The following is an 18331-nucleotide window of genomic DNA, read 5'->3' on the forward strand; positions in this document are numbered from 1 at the left end:
CAGAGAGTGAAATTAGAACAAAAGCGGGAAATTAAAACAACAAACATGTCTTCTAACAGAGAAATGTGTGTCTACTTCTTGTTTTACTCATGTCATAACCAAAGGTTTGTCTGTGACATGCTAAAATGTAGCATAACAGTAGCACAAGAAGAGTAAAGTCCTGAAGTCGGGGAAATGACTCTGTAGCATCAGATACATAAAATCAACTTGCTAATATTAGCTAGCCATCAGCCACAGTCGTACCTGACTCGACCTGAAGACTGTAACAGCAATACTAATAAGTTTAATTGCTGCATTGCATTGCTTATTAATTCAATTTTTTATTTAAATGATTGAAAATGTGCTATTTCTTCATTCAAAAATGATATGAGCTCACTTTCATTACTGAACTTGTCATGAATTATTTTTCTGTCCGCTAATCGATTAAAATAACTGTCAAGCACCTATTAGGTTTAGGATAAGTGCACCATTACATCACCTGTGATCCCTGCATAGATTTTCCCAGCCTGGCAAAATCTATGCTGATAAGCTTCCAGTAAAAAGCAGACTCTCTATCCTTTGACTACCCTGCATCCCCGGGACAATACGCCTGTTCATGAGCTTGATGACAACTCAACAAAACTCAATTTAGACATGTGTAGAAGGCAGAAACATGCCTGGTTTTTGCGATAGTCCTGCTGGGAGTGTCGTAGCACCCTGTAACAGAGTCTCAGCATGTACTTGAAGTGAGCATAGCGTTGGTCTCCCAAATCCTCCAACTTCAGCATCGGACCATCACCCTGATCTGTGAATGGAGCCTTCAGGATGCCAAAGATCTGGAGGAGCAGAAACCTGGATTAAGAACTGAGCATCTAGAGACTTTGAAATAGCATGAAAATACATGTCTCAAGGCCAGTCTGCAGTCATTGTACAATATCTCGCTAATGGTAATGCAAGAGTCAGTTTAACTGATGATAGTCTTGTAGTAATGGTAAGATTTGCTCTGGGCATCACTCTCATTCCTGGACTCACTGCTGTCACACTTCAGACCAATCTGCATTCTGTCCCAGAGAGGACAGAAAGGACAGACGTGGGTGTGTGTGAGTGAGTGTTTTTGTGCTTGTGCTGACCTGGGCGAGGATGTTCTGTTCCCTCATGAGTTTCTGTCTCTCTCGGTTGGGTGTAGAGGTGACCACGGACAGGACATCCTGACCGTTGTTTGGTACCACACACACAAAGAAAACCAGGTCCTCCAGGAGCTTAGTCACAAACCTGAAATATATATGAGGGCAAAAATAACATATGAAATCATAAAAGATGCACCACCCTGTGTCCCGCTGTCATCATGCTCATCCCTGTACCTTCTCTCATTCTGAGCGATGTTGCCATATTGAAGCTTCCTCACGGTGGACTCCAGGACCTTGCTGGCATCGTTGGCAAAGTCCAAGTCTCTGACCTCCGACAGGGGAACAGATACAATGGCAAAAGCCTCTTTGTCCTCTTTAGTGGGACAGGTACCAATCTATTGTGAAAGCCAAGAGAAATTCCAAAGTAATGCATCTGTTGCTTTACGTGTGTGTGTGTGTGTGTGTGTGTGTGTGTGTGTGCGCGCGCTTGTGTAGACCTTGAGCATGACCGGACGCTCCTCCTCTGCATCAATGGGGACGTTGGTGCTGGTCACCCATGTGTTGGTGCACAGGTGCCTGAGCCTCACATAGGAGTTTCTGAGGAAAGATGAGACCAATCATTTAGACCACATAGGATTTTTAGTTAATTGGTTTGTTTTTAATTGAAAAAGTAGCTACACTAGTGAGTCAATTAGCCTCATATTCAGTTTTAAATTTCGCTAAACTAGAGTTGTGGCTCTATGGATCGTTTGGTTGGTCAGTCGGTCCACCGTTTTGATCCAGACTGAAATAACTCAACATCTACTGGATGGATTTCCATGAAAACACGTGCAGACATTCATGGTCCTCAGAGGATGAATCCTACTGACTTTGGTGATCGTTTGACTTTTCATCTAGTGCCACCATGAGGTTGGCATTTTTGGTTTTAAGTGAAATATCTGGTCACATTTTCGATGGATTGCTGTGATATTTGGTACAGATATCCATTGTCCCCAGTGAACCTCAGTGACTTTGGTGATCCCCTTATATGGTAAATTTAACATTTAGCTCAAAGCACCACTATGCCCAAGTGCAGCCTCACAGCCTCACGCAGCTACCGTGTAGATTAATCTTGTTATAAAACACGTTACATATTCTTCCAGTTGGATGAGAAACTTCTTAGTTTTACTTCACTGAGAAGTTATCAAGTAACAAGTGTCAGTATATTTCAAAGTAGATTGTTCCATTACAAACAACAAAACATTTATTTGACAGAAATTCACAAAAGCAGATGGTTTTGTAGTCGAGTGACATTATTTCACCCTAATGGCAGATGTTCTGACAAGAGCTGCTGTGCTCTGGGCTGTGAGCTCTGGTGAAAAATGCCCCCTGTGAATACAACTACAGCAGATGTAACTTGTTATTGTTGGTGTTGCCCCCATGTGAGTGACTGACCTGGGCACCAGACAGTCAGCCCTTTGCAGAGTGGTGGCATCCAGCTCAAACAGTGAGGCAATGTCATTCCCATGGGGAACAGAAACCAGGGTGAAAGCAATCTTCTCTGCTGCTTGATGCTTCCTCTTGGAGAAAACAGTATCCGTCTCATTCTGCAGCAGCCAGACACACACATGCACCAGGATACACACACACACACACAAAAAATGCAGTAGAAATGAGTGGAAATAGAGCTTATTGTCACTATTTTCTAAAATTTTATAGACAAAGCGATTAATCTAGAAAATAAACAGCAACCTAATTGATAAGAATTGTTAGTCGCAGCCTTATCTCATTTTCTAATAAACAAGCAAATTCTCACATTTTTAAAGTTGCAGCCAGCAAGTATTTGATATATTGCTAAATGATTACTAGATTACAAATGATTGATGAACAAGTCACAACAAACAGTTGAGGCACAAACAGCAGGTCTCTCCTCTTCACATGCAGCAGCACTCGCTCACTCACTTCCCCACAAGGCCACAACTTTAAACTGCACTTACTTAATATTCCACAAACTTATTGAACGATAGAATTTTGCTATATTCTGAAAACACAGCTTCATTTTCCTAGACGAGACAATTTTTTACAGTGAGCGTTGGTCTGTCTATATGTGACCTTGTTGTTATTGACATGTTGTGTGTCGGGCTGCCACGTCATGGCGGTAAATACTGATAAATGAGCGCAACAGCTGATAAAATCTGTAATTAAGGAAGGACAGATGTGAGCCAAACTATACTGTCACAGTGTCTTACACTAATGAGGGAGCCATGACTTCTGTGTGTGTTGTGTTATACACTGCAGCACGTAGGCTGGCACAGTCTGCGCTGTGCAGATGCAGCAGATAATGGCGAGGGTTAATTTCTCCCACTGTTCTCTGCATGTCAATGGGAAGCTCCCCAGAGCTGCCTCCACGCCTTAGCTTCTCCATCCTCCCACTCCCCTCTCCTCCCCTCCTCTTCCCCTCACCCCCACCAACCCACCCCCTCCGCTGGTGACTCACCCCACCAGCTTAGCACAGGCGAGTGGAGCAGAGCAGACAGCACGTCTGCCTCCCCTCCATCCCCTCTCGCAGGGCACCCCCACACCCAGACGTTATGTAAGGAGCCCCCCTGTGTGTCTGAAATTCAGCATGTGCATGAGAAAGTGTGTGAGGGTGAGAGAGTTTGTGTGTGCGTGTTCCTTGCATCGCCAGAATACAAATGTGCAAGGTAGCTATGAGCTGAGGAGAAATGTCTAGATATAGATTCAGAGTTTGGCAGAATTTTGCGTATGTGTGTGTGTGTGTGTATGAGAAAGAGAGCAATTGGTGGTATTGCATAACAAAGGATAAGGAGACGGAGTTGGAGATCTGTTGAGATAATCGTTCTTTCCACTAAAACACTCATATAATCTTCTCTCCTGTTCACAACTCATTCGCTCTCTCAGTCAAGTGCAATCTGACGACCCAGTCTGAGGTCATCTGTATGACTTTGCAGCTCAATGTGCTTGTTTGACTGACTCACCTCTCCTTTAGACTCCACCGTGTTGTCTTTGAATTCAGGGTTCACCTGAAGAGAGAGAGCGGTCAGTGGCCTCAGATCTAGAAAGCTCTGATGATACTTATGTCATTATCATCCTCATCACCCTTCAAACTATTCAGCAGTGAAGGATGGGTGACACTGGCAATATCAGTGGGAACACTGCCACCTACAGCACATCAACTAAAGTCCCCCCTCAACTGTGTTCAGAAACTGAAGAGCTGCCTCACAAAAGTAGATCGAAAAGTAGACTGCTGAAGAGTGAAACTCACCTCAGCTGCGAGATAATTCCCCGTCGCCAGGTGTTTGAAGCGGAAGAGACTGTTCCACTGACCGGCTCCACCTCTGCAGGGGTCATAGTGCACAACCTGCCATGGAGACACAAAATAACAAATGAGAGTGATACTACTAATAATGTACAGAAAGACATATGACACTGTTCACAGTTTTCAGTTTATGCCTTGATGGGTATCACAACACCGCACGCACATTTGGTTTTCTGGATTCCTTCAACGGACAGAAATGAATGATTGGTTTAAAAGCTGATTTCTGCCAAATATCACCGACCAAATGAAACAGGGATGCATGGCTTCATTTTCAAATACTTGATACACCAACGTCGGTTTAGTGCCTGTAAGAATGACTCAGAATCTGAGTCAGCCATGTGCCAAGTACAACAGGAATTGGTGTTTGTCACACTGGCGCAACAACATGTCAACAACTGATATGGTAACATAAGTACGTCCTGGCACAAACAGCGGAGGGACGACAGGAACTTGAATTTAGTGCAAGCTGATAAAGAGGAACATGCCGTACAATAGACAGAGGATTACAAACAAAAGGTTGAAATGGCATACAGGCAGATATTATAGCATGTAGTGTAAAAGGGAAAATTATAGCCTCACTTTAGGAAAAATGATCCTTATTTATAAGAAAACTGCAAATTTAAGTGTTTTCCATTTCCATTCAGCTGGCTATAGTGGGACCTTTATTTTGTTGATGAAAGTCTAGTGGTTACTAAAGTGACAAAGCAATTACTATAAAAGTCTTTAACAAACCACTATCAATTACATTATTAAAATTTTTAAAAATGACATTAATTCCTGTTTGTGCTTTACCTCAATCTCCCAGAGAGCCTTGGAACTGGTGGCGGAGGTGGCAGACTGCCGCAGCGTGGTCCTGAGGAAGACATGCTGCTGCTTCTTGTACTCGTCACCGGTCAGAAACTTCTCCTGCTCAGCGTGAAACAGCCTCACCACATCTCCCTGACAGAGGATATGTACAAACATGAGACCACAAGATGACCGCATACCGTTTACTCTCAAAAAAAATGCAAACTACAGTACATCCAGTTCTGCTAAAAAAAAAAAAAATACTCTAAATAAATCACACTGAAGGCAATAAAGCAACATACCCCCTTCAGCACATCTTCTCTGTAGTCGCTAAACTTCATGAACAAGGTGACCTTCCAACTGGTGTTACAGTTAACAGCATTAACCTGCAGCGTGAAGCAGAGAGAATAACCACATGAAATCAAGATTTTTTATAACATGGTCTGCATAGTCAAGAGCCACATGATGTCTGCTGAAATCCTTGTAAAAGCACGTTTTTGGGGGTGATTTTTAACCACAATTAAAAGATTACATGTAAAGTGATGTAAAACATCAGATAAACTATAAGCTAGAAGTTTTTCTAAATGAAAAGTTATAGTTTGTAGGATTTTATCTGACAGAAAAATATAATAAATGAACTAGTCCCACCTCTTTGCAGCCAGGGTTGTCTAGTAGCTCGATGTTACTGGCGTGAAGAGGCTGCCCTGCGTTCACCGGCATCAGTACCACCTTGTCTCCAACGACCACCTTGAACCCAATTAGAGACAGTCATATCCCAGCAGGAGACACAGGTTGGTAAACTTCCAATAGTGTTCAAATGATTAAATAGACAGTAAGAGTGTATCCATGCGAGGGGTTTGTCTAAGGTCTACAAACATCCCCTTATTATTTTTTTTCTTTTAAAAGAGGGTGCTATGTGCAACAGCAACAAGATGAGCTTCACATGAGATGGTGGTAGAGCTGTTCACAGCAAACAGGTTTATGTCTACCATGGTGAGCGGACGTGAATGCAGCATACAGAGAGATGGTGACTGAAAAGACACTACCTGTAATTGTATCATTGTTTCTACAGTTCATGCTCTCTAACCAAGTCTAATATATGTTATAATAGACTAAATATCTCATGTTAAGCAGCCACACACAAGCACACTGTGGCTTTAAAAATGGTTGGCTCATCATCACGCTTATTCCAATGCTGTACTGGAATATTTAAAAATAAACATTTCAAATACAATGATGCAGCATCGGTGACATACAGTAGATAGAAAGAGGAAGGCCGGTGCAACCATGCGTTTACATGATATTCTGTGTCTGACCTTATAATGCACAAACATCATGCACAATCAAGAGCAATACCTTTAACCATAGGATGCTGAAGCCAAAGGGGAAGGACAAAATCAGAAATGTTACTGGAACAGGACAAACAATGAACTGACAATCTATAGGATGAAAAAGTCGGCTAATACACCAAACGACATCTGCTGTACTTGTAACAGAGAGGAACACCAGTGTCAAGTTGCTCTGCAGTATTTGTGTCTATAGAAAAAAAATGATGACTCCAAGCAGAGGGAAACCTACATTATCTCCTTCGCTGCGGAGCTTCCAGAAGGGCTGAATGTAGAACCAGGATCCCTCGTTCCCGGCTGGGTCCAGAGAAACCCGCATGGCATTTTTTTCCAGCAAAGCAGGGAGACGCTTGTTTACCGTCAGGTACTTGTTACTCTTAATGTGCAGGAGCTGAGACAGAAGAATCGCGGTGTTTAGATAACACAAGAGTAATAGCAGATCCAATTTCGGGGGGAAAAGCAATTAAAGCAGCAGGTGGTTAAAGGACAGGTTCACAATTTTGTCTGAAAACAACAGTCAGGTGTCCATATGAACACTGAAACAGGTTTTGCTCACTGTAATCATTCCTCCTGTTCACACTGGCCGTTTAAAGATCCACTCCTAATCCTTTCAATGTAAGTGATGGAGGACAAAATACAGTCTTTGTTTTGTGCAAAGCTACATTCAAAAGTTTATCAGAGGCTAATATGAGTCAAGTGGACATTTTCCAAAGTTAGTCTTTTTAATGCAAAATTCCCACTTTTTGTTACTGTTAATGCAGCTTAACAGGGAAACACTGTCCAGAAAAACAGGGAACTTTGTACTAAAAAGACAGTAATTTTGAAAGATATCCACTTGATTTTACTCAGACTGCTGAAACCTCATATAAGCGTCAAATACACTTTTGAATGCGGTTTTGCACAAAACAAGGAATGTGGATTTTTTTCCCCATTACTTACGTTGTAAATGCATTAGGAAGAGATCTTAAACAGCCAGTATACACAAGAGAAATGATTACAGCAAGCAAACCCTGCTTTAATGTTAATTTGGGCATCTGACTGTTGTTTTAAGCCAGACTTGAAAATTTGTGAATCTATCCTTAAATGCTTCAAGGTAACTTCTTATTGGATTCAAAAGAATTAGTCTGTGGTGTAATTCAATTCAACCTAATTTGAAGAAATGTGTACTACAAAACACATTTCCTGATTGCATTTAACAAACTAAATTGGATGACAGTAACACAACCTCGGTAAACAGACAAACAAAAACAAGGCTCTGGACTCAAGACAATCCGACGCCACAAGTGTTTGCTGTAGAGATGGGCTGTACCTGGATGACATTACTGTATTTGACGACTTCTCCAAGGAGCTTCTTGTTCTCTGACTCGTTTTGTTTCTGCTCCAGTTCTGCTGCATGCTGAGTAATGAAAAAGAGATTTGTTGAAGCCTTGGGATGCAAGGAAAAACTGGATTAAGATCATTCTCTGTGATTAAAAAATCCTACCTGTAACTTCTTGAACAAGTCTCCCTGTGTGTTGTTGTTTCCTTGTTTTCCTTGTTTTGCCTTCCAGAATTGCTTCTGGGCCGAATATCTGTTCATGGGACATACCTTAAAGAGGCAATCTATGGAGGAGAAAAAAAGAGCCTTAATTGCATTTTTGAGGTTAATGGTTATTTACCGAGCTGGAACCTGTAGAGTCAGTTACACCCATCAAGGCTTTCCTAAAACCACAGTGTTGTGTAAAACAAGGTTGGCCGCAAATGATCTGGTTAGCCTTGAGAGGATTTTTTTCATGTTTATGTGTGTTTATGTGTGTGTAACCTCGAAACAGTGTGACTGGTATAATCCCACACACCTCTGAACTTTTTGGGAGGGTTGGCCAGGTCTCCAGCATCAGGCTGGACCACACACCTGTCATCAACAAGCCTGCAGAGAAGAGCAAAAAATGATAAACAATTCAATCAACATATTTCTTAAACACATTATTGAGGTAGCTACTTTCAAGCTCTGTGTACATTCAGTGCAACTGATACGCAATGTTTCTACTGGCCAGTAAATCACTTGCTTTAAAAGTAAAGATTAACACTGCATGCACCGTACCCCAATTATGATGATATCACAGAAAAATGCAAATACATAAAACAGTCTCAGACTGCTGTTAAAACCAGTCATTTGAATACACGGTTCAAAACCAAGCTTCAGATGACTGGCTGCCTGCGAGATGAAAAGCTGGGCTGGTGGTGACACAAGAAAGAGTGACGGCTCTGTTCACCATCATATCCCTCTCCTTAAAGCTCTCCCAGTTATCTGGACCGATGCTCTGAACAGTTCTGGACCGAGCTCATCTAATTTAACGGCGCTTTGATCTCTGCTTTCCAGCCCAGCAGGGGGAAGATCTGCTCAGCCTTGTGGTTTGTAGCGAGATAGATAAACTGGAGTGAAACACATCCGGGTTTCTTTGACTTTAACATACTGCAGAGGGATAATGGATGGATGGAAAAGAGACAGAACTAGATTTCAACACAACAGTGTATGGAAAAATACACTCTTGAGAGTGGACATTATGAAAGTAATTGAAGACTGAGCTTCATGTTAGCTGAGGGTTACTATAGCATGCATAGGCTGCAGAAGGCTGCTCAGAGGAAACTGTGTGGTTTCTGTGCAGGGTTGATTAGAGGGAAAACGATGAGTGTCGTTCTCTTAATAACTGCCTCGCTTTTAACATCCTCATCATTTTTTTGTCACTTACCGACCCTTTTACACAGTGGAGATGTTTTATTGACAGGTTTAGGTTGGCCAAGCAGGTCAGTGGAATGCACCTGTTAGAAATCTACACATTTGACTGAAGTTTAGGGGATGATTCTGATGATATAAGTGGTGGCACTACTGAGTCACTAGAGCTGGCAGGACTAAATTAATATTGCAAAAGAGCGTTTAGGAGAGACTGTGCTGAGAGTTCACTCAGTAAGCATTCATCTATACAGGCTCATTTACCACGTTTGTAGGAGATTATTTTAAAAAGAGCATGCATTTATCTGTCTCATCACATAATATGCCAGTACAGATGAAAATGAGCAACATCTGAAGACATGAAGTTATACGGTGGTTTTCCAGACAGAGTGTAAATTAAACCAGGAGTTTGTCTTAATCTAAAATATTTAAAAAGTGGCTTTCTGCAAAACATCTTATTTTTTGATGAGTTTTTTTTTTACTTGATTATGGATTTCTGGACTAAGAAGATCAATTTCTACTCCCACTATGGATGTTAGTCGTCATTGCACAGAGCCCATTATTTGTTGGGATTGGACGAGTTAAAGCAGACAAAACATTGAGGGCAGAAAAAAGAATGAGTTTGCGAACAGAATAACTACAACATTAAGTGAGTCTGAGCTTCAGTTTTCACTGCAATTTCATTGAAAATGCAAGAAATCTTCTCAAAATTACTGAATTGGATGAAGCTGTCAGTATGTCCTTGTTTAGGAAGTGGTGTTCATTGCTCTTCTTTTTAACAAACCAAATAATTCCTTAATCTGAAGTTACACCTGCCTTGTAAATTCTATTTAAGGCTTCGTTTAGTCCTGGAGTAACTCTAATCCTCCTTCAGGAAACTGGTTCAGTTAATTCAGGACAAGACTCAAGCTAACCAAACCATGTCTGCATATTTGAGATAATCTGATGTGAAAGGACACAGAAGTAGGTTTAATGCCAGTGTGGAAAACCAGTTCTCTAAGGCCAAGAGTCACAGCATTTCAGGAAGTCTTCCTATGTGCTGTTTAGGACACACGGTGTTTATGGGTTATGCACAGCTTTACAGTTGCAGAATGCTTTACACAAGAGAAAATGGTGCCTTAAACCTGCTGAAATATATTGATGACACCCACTATGAATTTCTATGCAAAAGTCTCCATATCATCCGTCTCCCTTTATCCCATTTACACCAAAGGCCGAGGTGAACAAGCATATCCATTCATCCCATTCGCTGAGGAGAAACATAATGCAATGCACAATTCCTCCAATTCATACAAAAGCTGGCAGCCTTGCTGAATTGAGCCAAGCTATTTCCTATTTATGTCACACCGCTTGATCAGTGTCAATCCACAGGCTTTACATTATTTCCTGGAGCTCTCTATCACAGTTAAATCTAGATGAGAAACAATAGAGCCCGACAGGAAGCATTATCAAGTGCTAAATGGCTAAACAGGAAAGGCTCTCTGAAAAAGTCCCACAAGCTCATAAATAAGTAACTGCGAGTCCGCAGAGAGCCAAGAGCTGTAGTTCAAACTGAGGGGCTGTGACGACGCCTGACACTCACAGCGTGTCCAGCTTGCTCCGATAACCGAGTTAAACATGAACCAATGATAAATATACCAGGCTGGACACAGACAAGCTAATTATAGCTCCTTGCTTGTGTTGAGCTGACTGAGACAACAAGGCAGGAAAAACATACAGCATGTAATGTGCAGCAGCATGTCTGATACATGTCTTGAAACATGCTGTTTTCTGAGGAAAAGATGGCAGAAGAATGACTCATCTGTAAAAAAAAAAAAAAAAAAAAAAAAAAATTGCGTATGTGTGAAAGAGTGATGTTGGTTACTGCATGTTTCAACCTGCTGATAAAGCAGAACAGTAATCTAATTTCCTCATTAAACATATCCTGTTGATATTTCACTTGTATGAAAAGTATAAATCAATGGGAATATCACCATATAGATAAGACCTTAATAATTTATCCTTTACCTTTTTATTATGTGCAGTACCACAGCTCTGCAACATAATAAATTGATTAATAACTATGGAACACACAAAAATATCATGAATCTCCAAAATGAACCTTCCTCATGAAGAAAAATGTGAGACAGCACAAGATCCAAGAGGTCAAGGACGCTAACGGCACCGGATCACCCAAATGGCCTTACGAGAAACTGAAAGGTCATTTGGCTTTTGAGTGTTTGCCAGGGTGCGTGAGGAATTCACAGATTTAATGTTATCCTAAGCAAACAGAGGTATTGTAGCCAAGGGTACATTGTGCTCACAGGGGCTGTGGCTCAAAAAGGTTCCTGCAGGGTCTTTGTTTTGCCGCTCTCTCCGAGCCGTGGTGAGCTGTGGCACGACACGGCCCTCAATAAAAAAAACTCTCCTGTCAAACTACATGAGTTATTGAATCACTGATAAGAATTTTGCTGTTTTGTTTCACAACAATGGGACCTGTGAACGATAGTCACTGTGCACTTTTTGCATTTTGAATTTTACAGCTCCTGTTTGCTGCTGCTGCTTACATTTGCATTGGCACAGGCCTTATCCAGTTATAGGAGCTTTTCAGCAAAAAGACATGTCGGCTGTATGCACTCCTGCAGATAGTGAGCCAGTGAGTGTTGCTGAGTACAACCAGGTTGTAAATCAAGGTATAAACATATTTCAACTGCTTTTTATTTTGATCCTCTACGGCACAAGGTATTGCAGGAGATTACAGAATGTACCAGTTGTTGTCAAGTTACTGTTAAGAGGAAGAAAAAGTAAAGATATTGAGAGTGAGAAACAGAGAGTGAGGAAAAGGGAGAGGATGGTGGGTGGGGCAGACTCATTCCTCAGGGCCAGTCGATCTCTCCATGCTCGTTCTGCAGGCTCAGAGGCCAGAGTGCACCCGGAACCAGCGAGGCGTTTCACCTTGCAGTGAGGAGGAACTGCAGCCAAACAAACTGCTCGTGGCATATTTTGCACGGCCGTGTGGAGAATGACACAATGCAAAGCCGTTTACATCACACCTACACAAAACATTGAATATGTTTATTACCTTAGTACTATCTGTCGACCTGCTGCTCATATCTGTCTTTGCGTATGTCTGTCTTTCGCTTGTCTGTTTTTGCAAAGCTGTATTGTAATTTTTTGTTTTTGCTTTGCTGAACCGTAACTTGTTCTGCTTGTATTGCTGCCCAAGTCTGTGTTCTGCTTATTTCTGTCTGTGTTCTGTTTTTATTGTAATTGACATGCCTTTCATCATGATTATTGTTTTAAACTTGTTTCTTGATTTTAGGCTGCCAACTTCACATCTGGCTACAAATGAAAACTAGCCTCCTGGCTGATTCTGGCCGACTTACAGTCATGTTTATTAATGTTCAATTTCCTTCAAATCATTTATATAGCGCCAAATCACAATTGAAGTTATCTCAGGGCACTTTTCACATACAGCAAGTCTAAACCGTACTCTTTATTTTACAGAGACCCAACATTCCCCCATGAGCAAGAACTTGGCGCCAGCGGCAAGGAAAAACTCCCCCTTAACGGGAAGAGACCTCAAGCAGAACCGGGCTCTAGGTGGGAGGCCATCTGCCTTGACTGGTTGGGTTGAAAGAGAAAGAAGGAGGGAGGGGGAGAGAGGATATGCACTGTGTCTGAGAAATAAACTGAATAGATAAAATAAATAAATGAAGTCTTTCAACAACTGACTGGTTGACTGTATGACCCACGACACAGAAAAGATAAATTACTCACATTATACTTTATAGCAATGGTTCCCTCAACTTTTTTTGGTTGTGACCTATGAACCTTCATCACAGGTTGATGTCTTTGAGCTGTGAGCAGTTTCACTAAGAATGATTTCATCCTCAAAACATCAAATATTGATAAATTATTGGCAACTAGAGAGTATTTCAAAAGAAGAAAAAAGGAAAGCTCAGGGAAAAAAATTAAAATATATATATACATAAATGTTGATGCCTTTCACCATCTCATGACCCCTCAGATTCTTCGTGACCCATTGTAGGGCTCCTGACCCCCCAGACCTAAGATTCTGAGCTCCAAATTGCTCTCTCCCAAATCAAAATGTATCGAAACTTACTCAACTATATTGCACACTGAGGGAAATCATAAGGACACTTCAAAGTGTGTGTTCATTTGCTCAAATAAATACTAAAAATCCTTACAGGATCATCAGAGGAGACAGTGCAGCGTCCTGTAGGGTCACTAACCTCACATACAGACAAAATCCAAATATGAAACGTCGTGCTGCATGTGAGGAGGATTGAGAAGCAGGAGTGAGAATATATCACAACCTTTCAACCCAACTTTCATATGAATGAAAGACAAGTGTCACTTTACTCCTCCCTCATTGTGCTGAGGCCCCTCAGACACCTCCTTATGTATCCCTGTGTGTCCCCGGACCTTACTTTGGGGACCCACAGCAAACAAATCTGACTGTAACCTATTTCCACTAGTCTACCTGGGTGACACGCTGCTTTGCATTCCTGTTACATTTGCGTAAAACGTGCACGAATTTCCTGAGAAGCAGCAGATTGCGCGCTGACAGGCCTTGGTCGCAGGTCGCACGTTAAGTTGTGATTTGAGCAGTTTAGGGTGAAAGTATAGAGATGAAGAGGTGGACAACTCGTGTCATATGTTAAGTGTAAGTGGTTAAAATTGTGCATCTGGGAGGATTAATCCTTATTGACTCCCTAGTGAGTAGAGAATGAGAAGCAGACAGGAGGAACATACCCCAAAGTACTGATGAAGCCATTCACCGAGCCTTCCGCGTACAGAGACACAATGTCTCCAATGTGAAGAAAACTGGATCTGTGCTCTGACATTTTTTTTTTTCTTTTTACAGAAGAGTTGCTAAAAATGTGTCCTGGATTTCCATTTAGACGAATGGCACTTCTCTTCGGGTGAAGTAATCCACACGTTACAGCGCCTCCAGTTCAGCAGCAAGTCTTCATTCTTCCATTTCTACATTTCAGCCAGTCGATTAAGAAAAAGCGAAAGTACACCAAAACACAAACAGCGGGCGATTTTTCTGTGTTTTTAGACTTATTCAACTTCTTCCTGTATGTCAGACAGACCCGGAGAAGCCTCTTCTTCACATCCACTTCAGGGGGAGGAGACTGCTGCTGTCAGGGCTGTGAGCAAATTCCGTTCACAGGCATGTTTTCATTCAGAGCAGGCCCTCAGCATTCATTTAATCACTACATGACAAGTTTTAGAGGATATACGTCACAATAAACCTACAGCTGAGGGGGGTAGATAGCTGATAAAGTAGATATGCTGATGGAGATCAAAATATATGAAAAAGTCTGCTCAGTAGACTACAACACAGGTAGCTCACTTGTTTATTATTGGATTTAAACAGAAATTATTGTTTATTTTATGAAACTTATACTTGTTTTATGAATGTGTGGATGGAGAGATAGTAAAATGATGGGTTGTATGAGGAAATACAGGCAAAATATACAATATAACCATGACATTGTGAAATAATCTTTTTTTTTTTTCACCATAACATTCCAGTTTAATGCATGTCATTTGCTTCGGTCTGAATGAGCAGACAGACGATCAAACATAATTGATAGCTTTGTTTGTCTTGATTGACAAAAGACTTGAAAGTGACTTAAAGGTCTCAAAATAGTTATTGGGGAAATGGTGTTGTGAAATTAAAAAAAAAAAAAAAAAAGAGAGAGAGAGAGAGAGAGAGAGAGAGAGAGAGACATTTTGAAATAAAACTGCTGAAATGAAATAAAATGACCTGCAAGAATGACCTACTAGAGCTCCACAGAAGCAGGATGATATATATATGATATATATTTCATTATAATGAGCTGCGTTTTAACAATTTAAACTCATAAATTGTTAATGTCTGGTAGGATTATTTCATTTTTTTATATTATAGTTCATATTTTTGCCCTGATTTATTCAAATGTCTATACCTTGAGGTGCAGACAACAGCAGTATTTCAGAAAACAAATCAACCTGAGCAAAAACAACAAACATGTCACAAAACACAAAGCAAAGCAAAAGTAAGCAGCTATCGTCTCACTTTAAATATTTGTGGGAAATTGATTTTTAAAATCTATAAATCAACAGCTGGGTACAAGCCATGAGCTCCGCAGCTAGACAGAGAGGACAACACGGCAGGAGAAATCATAAATCACACATTAATAGCCTGACAAAAGGTTGACACATTATTTGACTTTATCCAAATAAGTTAGGTTGTGTGTGCTTGTAGGGCACTGCCTTCACAGACCAATCACAAAAGTTTGGCAGTGAATCAGACGTTCAGCTGCATTTACACAGACACCACTGTGACCTATAAAATGACAAGAACGAGACTTCAAAAACAGACATGTTTCACTTCCTTTTATATCACAACTGGGGGCTGCAGCTATTATTTTTATTATTGCTACTGATTATTTTCTCAATTCATCAATTTGGTCTGTAAGAGAAAGAGTGAAAAATGCTTGTTTTAATTTCCCACCGCCCTGGTGAGATGTCTCCAAATGTCTTGTTTTATTCAACTACAAGTCCAAAACCCAAAGATATTCAGTTTACTGTCATATATAAGAAAGAAAAACATCAAATCCTCATATGTGAGATGCTGGAACTGGAACCAAATAATGTTTTCCATTTGTGCTTGAAGAGTGATTAAATGACTAATCGATTATGAAAATACTTGCCAATTAATTTTCTGTTAATCAACTAATCAATGAATTAACTAATCATTGCATCTCCAATCATAACCACACACAGAGGTGCAGTTTATTTAAATATATACCTGTAGGGCAGGTTAGCAGAGTGACCTCATAAGAAACATGCAGAACAAAAATAAAGCAGACCTGATCCAACTTCATTCTTCTGATATTTTATCAGAATCGAGAACAAAAGCTTACTTCTTCCATCTGTGAAATGCTGCTGCATTTTTTGTTTCGCTGATGTGTTTTTCACTTCACAGCCACCACATCTATCGGTTAGTCTTCTTTCATAATCATGATGATTATGATAATGATGATGGCTTCAATGACATCTGAATCATTTTGAACAATAGAAGTTTCCACATGCCTTCATGATAGTGATGATGTTAATAGACAGGTGCAACTTTCATTTTGAAAGTGTGTGTGGAGGTATTGTGGTGCCCAAACTAATCCTATTGTTCATCCTCAAGTACATAAATTATCTTATTTGTCTCAGTCATTAAGTGGACTAAATGACCTGCAGTGAAACAGTAACATTGAGGATCATAATAACTATGTATACTGTGTATAATACGATGACTGTGGTGGGAGACATTATACTATTGTACTACCTGTGTTGATACACCAGGGGCCGCTGGAGGTCACTCCTCATCCTTACAGGGTTCAGATTCAGCTGCTACGTCATCCAGGCCACCATCACATTATCTGACCTACATCTCCCTCTAGTGTTCACATGAACTCACTAACAGGTGATTCAGCTGGTCTGAGACCATGTCTGTGTGTGAAGTACAAACAAATGAAGCAGAAGAGGTTATTTCCTTCTGGTTACTCAGGCTATTTATCTGCAGGTGAGAGACAGTGACACACATTTGAATCCACAAAAACTATATAAGATTAACACAAAAAACAATATGCTTTACTTTATATACTTCAGCCTAAATGTTGCATAATGGTAGACTCACTTCTGTGGACCAGAAAAATACCCTGGAGTCCCTGGAAGAGGTGTTGATATTTATAGTCTACTCTCGCCTCCCAGATACTGACCTTTTTATGCTGCAAAATGATTTAGTGTCTTCAAACAAACTGCCTGGAAGTAACATGTTTACAGCCCTGATGTGCATAATAGTCAGTTGATATAATGAAGCATTTAACAGAAAATAGGAAGTTAATATAAGAACAGTATTTAACAGTTTATCACATATATATGGTGGAAAATCCCATAACTAAATACAATATTGCCAAAAGCATGTTGTACAAATTCAAGTATGCTTGAAACAACCTCATCTGGTGATGTTCAGAACTTACCAGCTGCCTGCTGCTTATGATTCAACTTGTGTCTCTGCTCTGGTTTACTGTTTACTGATAATCAAATTTTAATGGTGTTTTTTCATGTGTTTGTTTTATTTATTGTGTTATAAAATTTGTAGAGCACTTTGAAATTCTACTTTGTATGGAATGTGCTGTATAGATCAATTGCATCGCCTTGTCTGTAAAAATTCACCATCAAAGAAAAAAGACAACAAACGTAGCATATTACTGCACTGAATCAATACTGCACAGCTACATTACTACTACATAGTATACAGAATGAAAGAAAAACAAATCGTGGAAAACAAATAAATATAAGATTAAAGAATTTTTATTGTATGATGAGATATAGTTAAACAGTATTGAATGGTAGTGGCTGGAACAACTGATGGAAAGAGATTAAATAAAATGATTTAGCTATAAGTTTATACAGACAAGCTATAATATATTTTAATTTTTCTATTCACACTGCACTGTTAGTGTTTGTTTGTTTTTCATCTCCTGTGATACCACTAATAAAAAGATAAGTACAGTGTAGTTTATTTTTTATTGGACTAATCATTTTGTGAGCGCACGTGTGTGTGTGTGTGTGTGGAGAGAGAGAGAGAGAGAGAGAGAGAGAGAGAGCATTGGTGTATAATGAGATATAGTTAAACAGTCTTAGGTGATAGTGGCTGGAACAACTGATGAAAAGAGATTAAATGAAAGGATGTGGTCTGTCATAGGCTACTTTTGGGGACAAATTTCAGACTTAGGACCAGTTAATTGGGGACGGTTTATCCAACTGGGGACAAAAGCAGTGTCCCCAATTGAGAAAAAGCTGATTTTTGGGTCAATAGTCGAGGTTAGGTTTAGGTTAAGTCTCCAGGAAATTAATATAAGTCTATCTAATGTCCCCAAAAGTGACCATGATCTGATATGTGTGTGTGTGTGTGTGTGTGTGTGTGTGTGTGAGAGAGAGAGAGAGAGAGAGAGAGAGAGAGAGAGAGAGAGAGAGAGAGAGAGAGAGAGAGAGAGAGAGAGAGAGAGCG

The 18331-nt window shown here is 40.4% G+C and overlaps 1 protein-coding gene across 3 annotated transcripts in view; it reads right to left on the reverse strand.

Annotated features, from left to right (window-relative positions):
• The window catches only part of itpr2 (inositol 1,4,5-trisphosphate receptor, type 2), a 57884-nt gene extending 43417 nt beyond the window's left edge, over nt 1-14467 (reverse strand). For 2 of the 3 annotated variants that reach the window (XM_044356242.1, XM_044356241.1), the window contains exons 1-15: nt 14026-14467; nt 8393-8463; nt 8041-8159; nt 7867-7953; nt 6790-6948; nt 5860-5958; nt 5514-5597; nt 5218-5364; nt 4372-4467; nt 4085-4129; nt 2541-2692; nt 1604-1703; nt 1341-1501; nt 1110-1251; nt 657-815 (exon numbers count right to left, since the gene is read on the reverse strand). In XM_044356242.1, coding sequence (XP_044212177.1) covers nt 657-815; nt 1110-1251; nt 1341-1501; nt 1604-1703; nt 2541-2692; nt 4085-4129; nt 4372-4467; nt 5218-5364; nt 5514-5597; nt 5860-5958; nt 6790-6948; nt 7867-7953; nt 8041-8159; nt 8393-8463; nt 14026-14117 — 1713 coding nt within the window. In that variant the 5' untranslated portion in view covers nt 14118-14467. Of the gene's footprint in view, nt 1-656; nt 816-1109; nt 1252-1340; nt 1502-1603; nt 1704-2540; nt 2693-4084; nt 4130-4371; nt 4468-5217; nt 5365-5513; nt 5598-5859; nt 5959-6567; nt 6584-6789; nt 6949-7866; nt 7954-8040; nt 8160-8392; nt 8464-14025 lie in introns of those variants that run through there. The other variant, XM_044356243.1, reaches the window with a different exon arrangement.
• Between the last annotated feature and the right edge of the window lie 3864 nt (nt 14468-18331).

This window comes from Thunnus albacares, chromosome 7, assembly GCF_914725855.1.
Source record: "Thunnus albacares chromosome 7, fThuAlb1.1, whole genome shotgun sequence".
NCBI lineage: Eukaryota > Metazoa > Chordata > Actinopteri > Scombriformes > Scombridae > Thunnus > Thunnus albacares.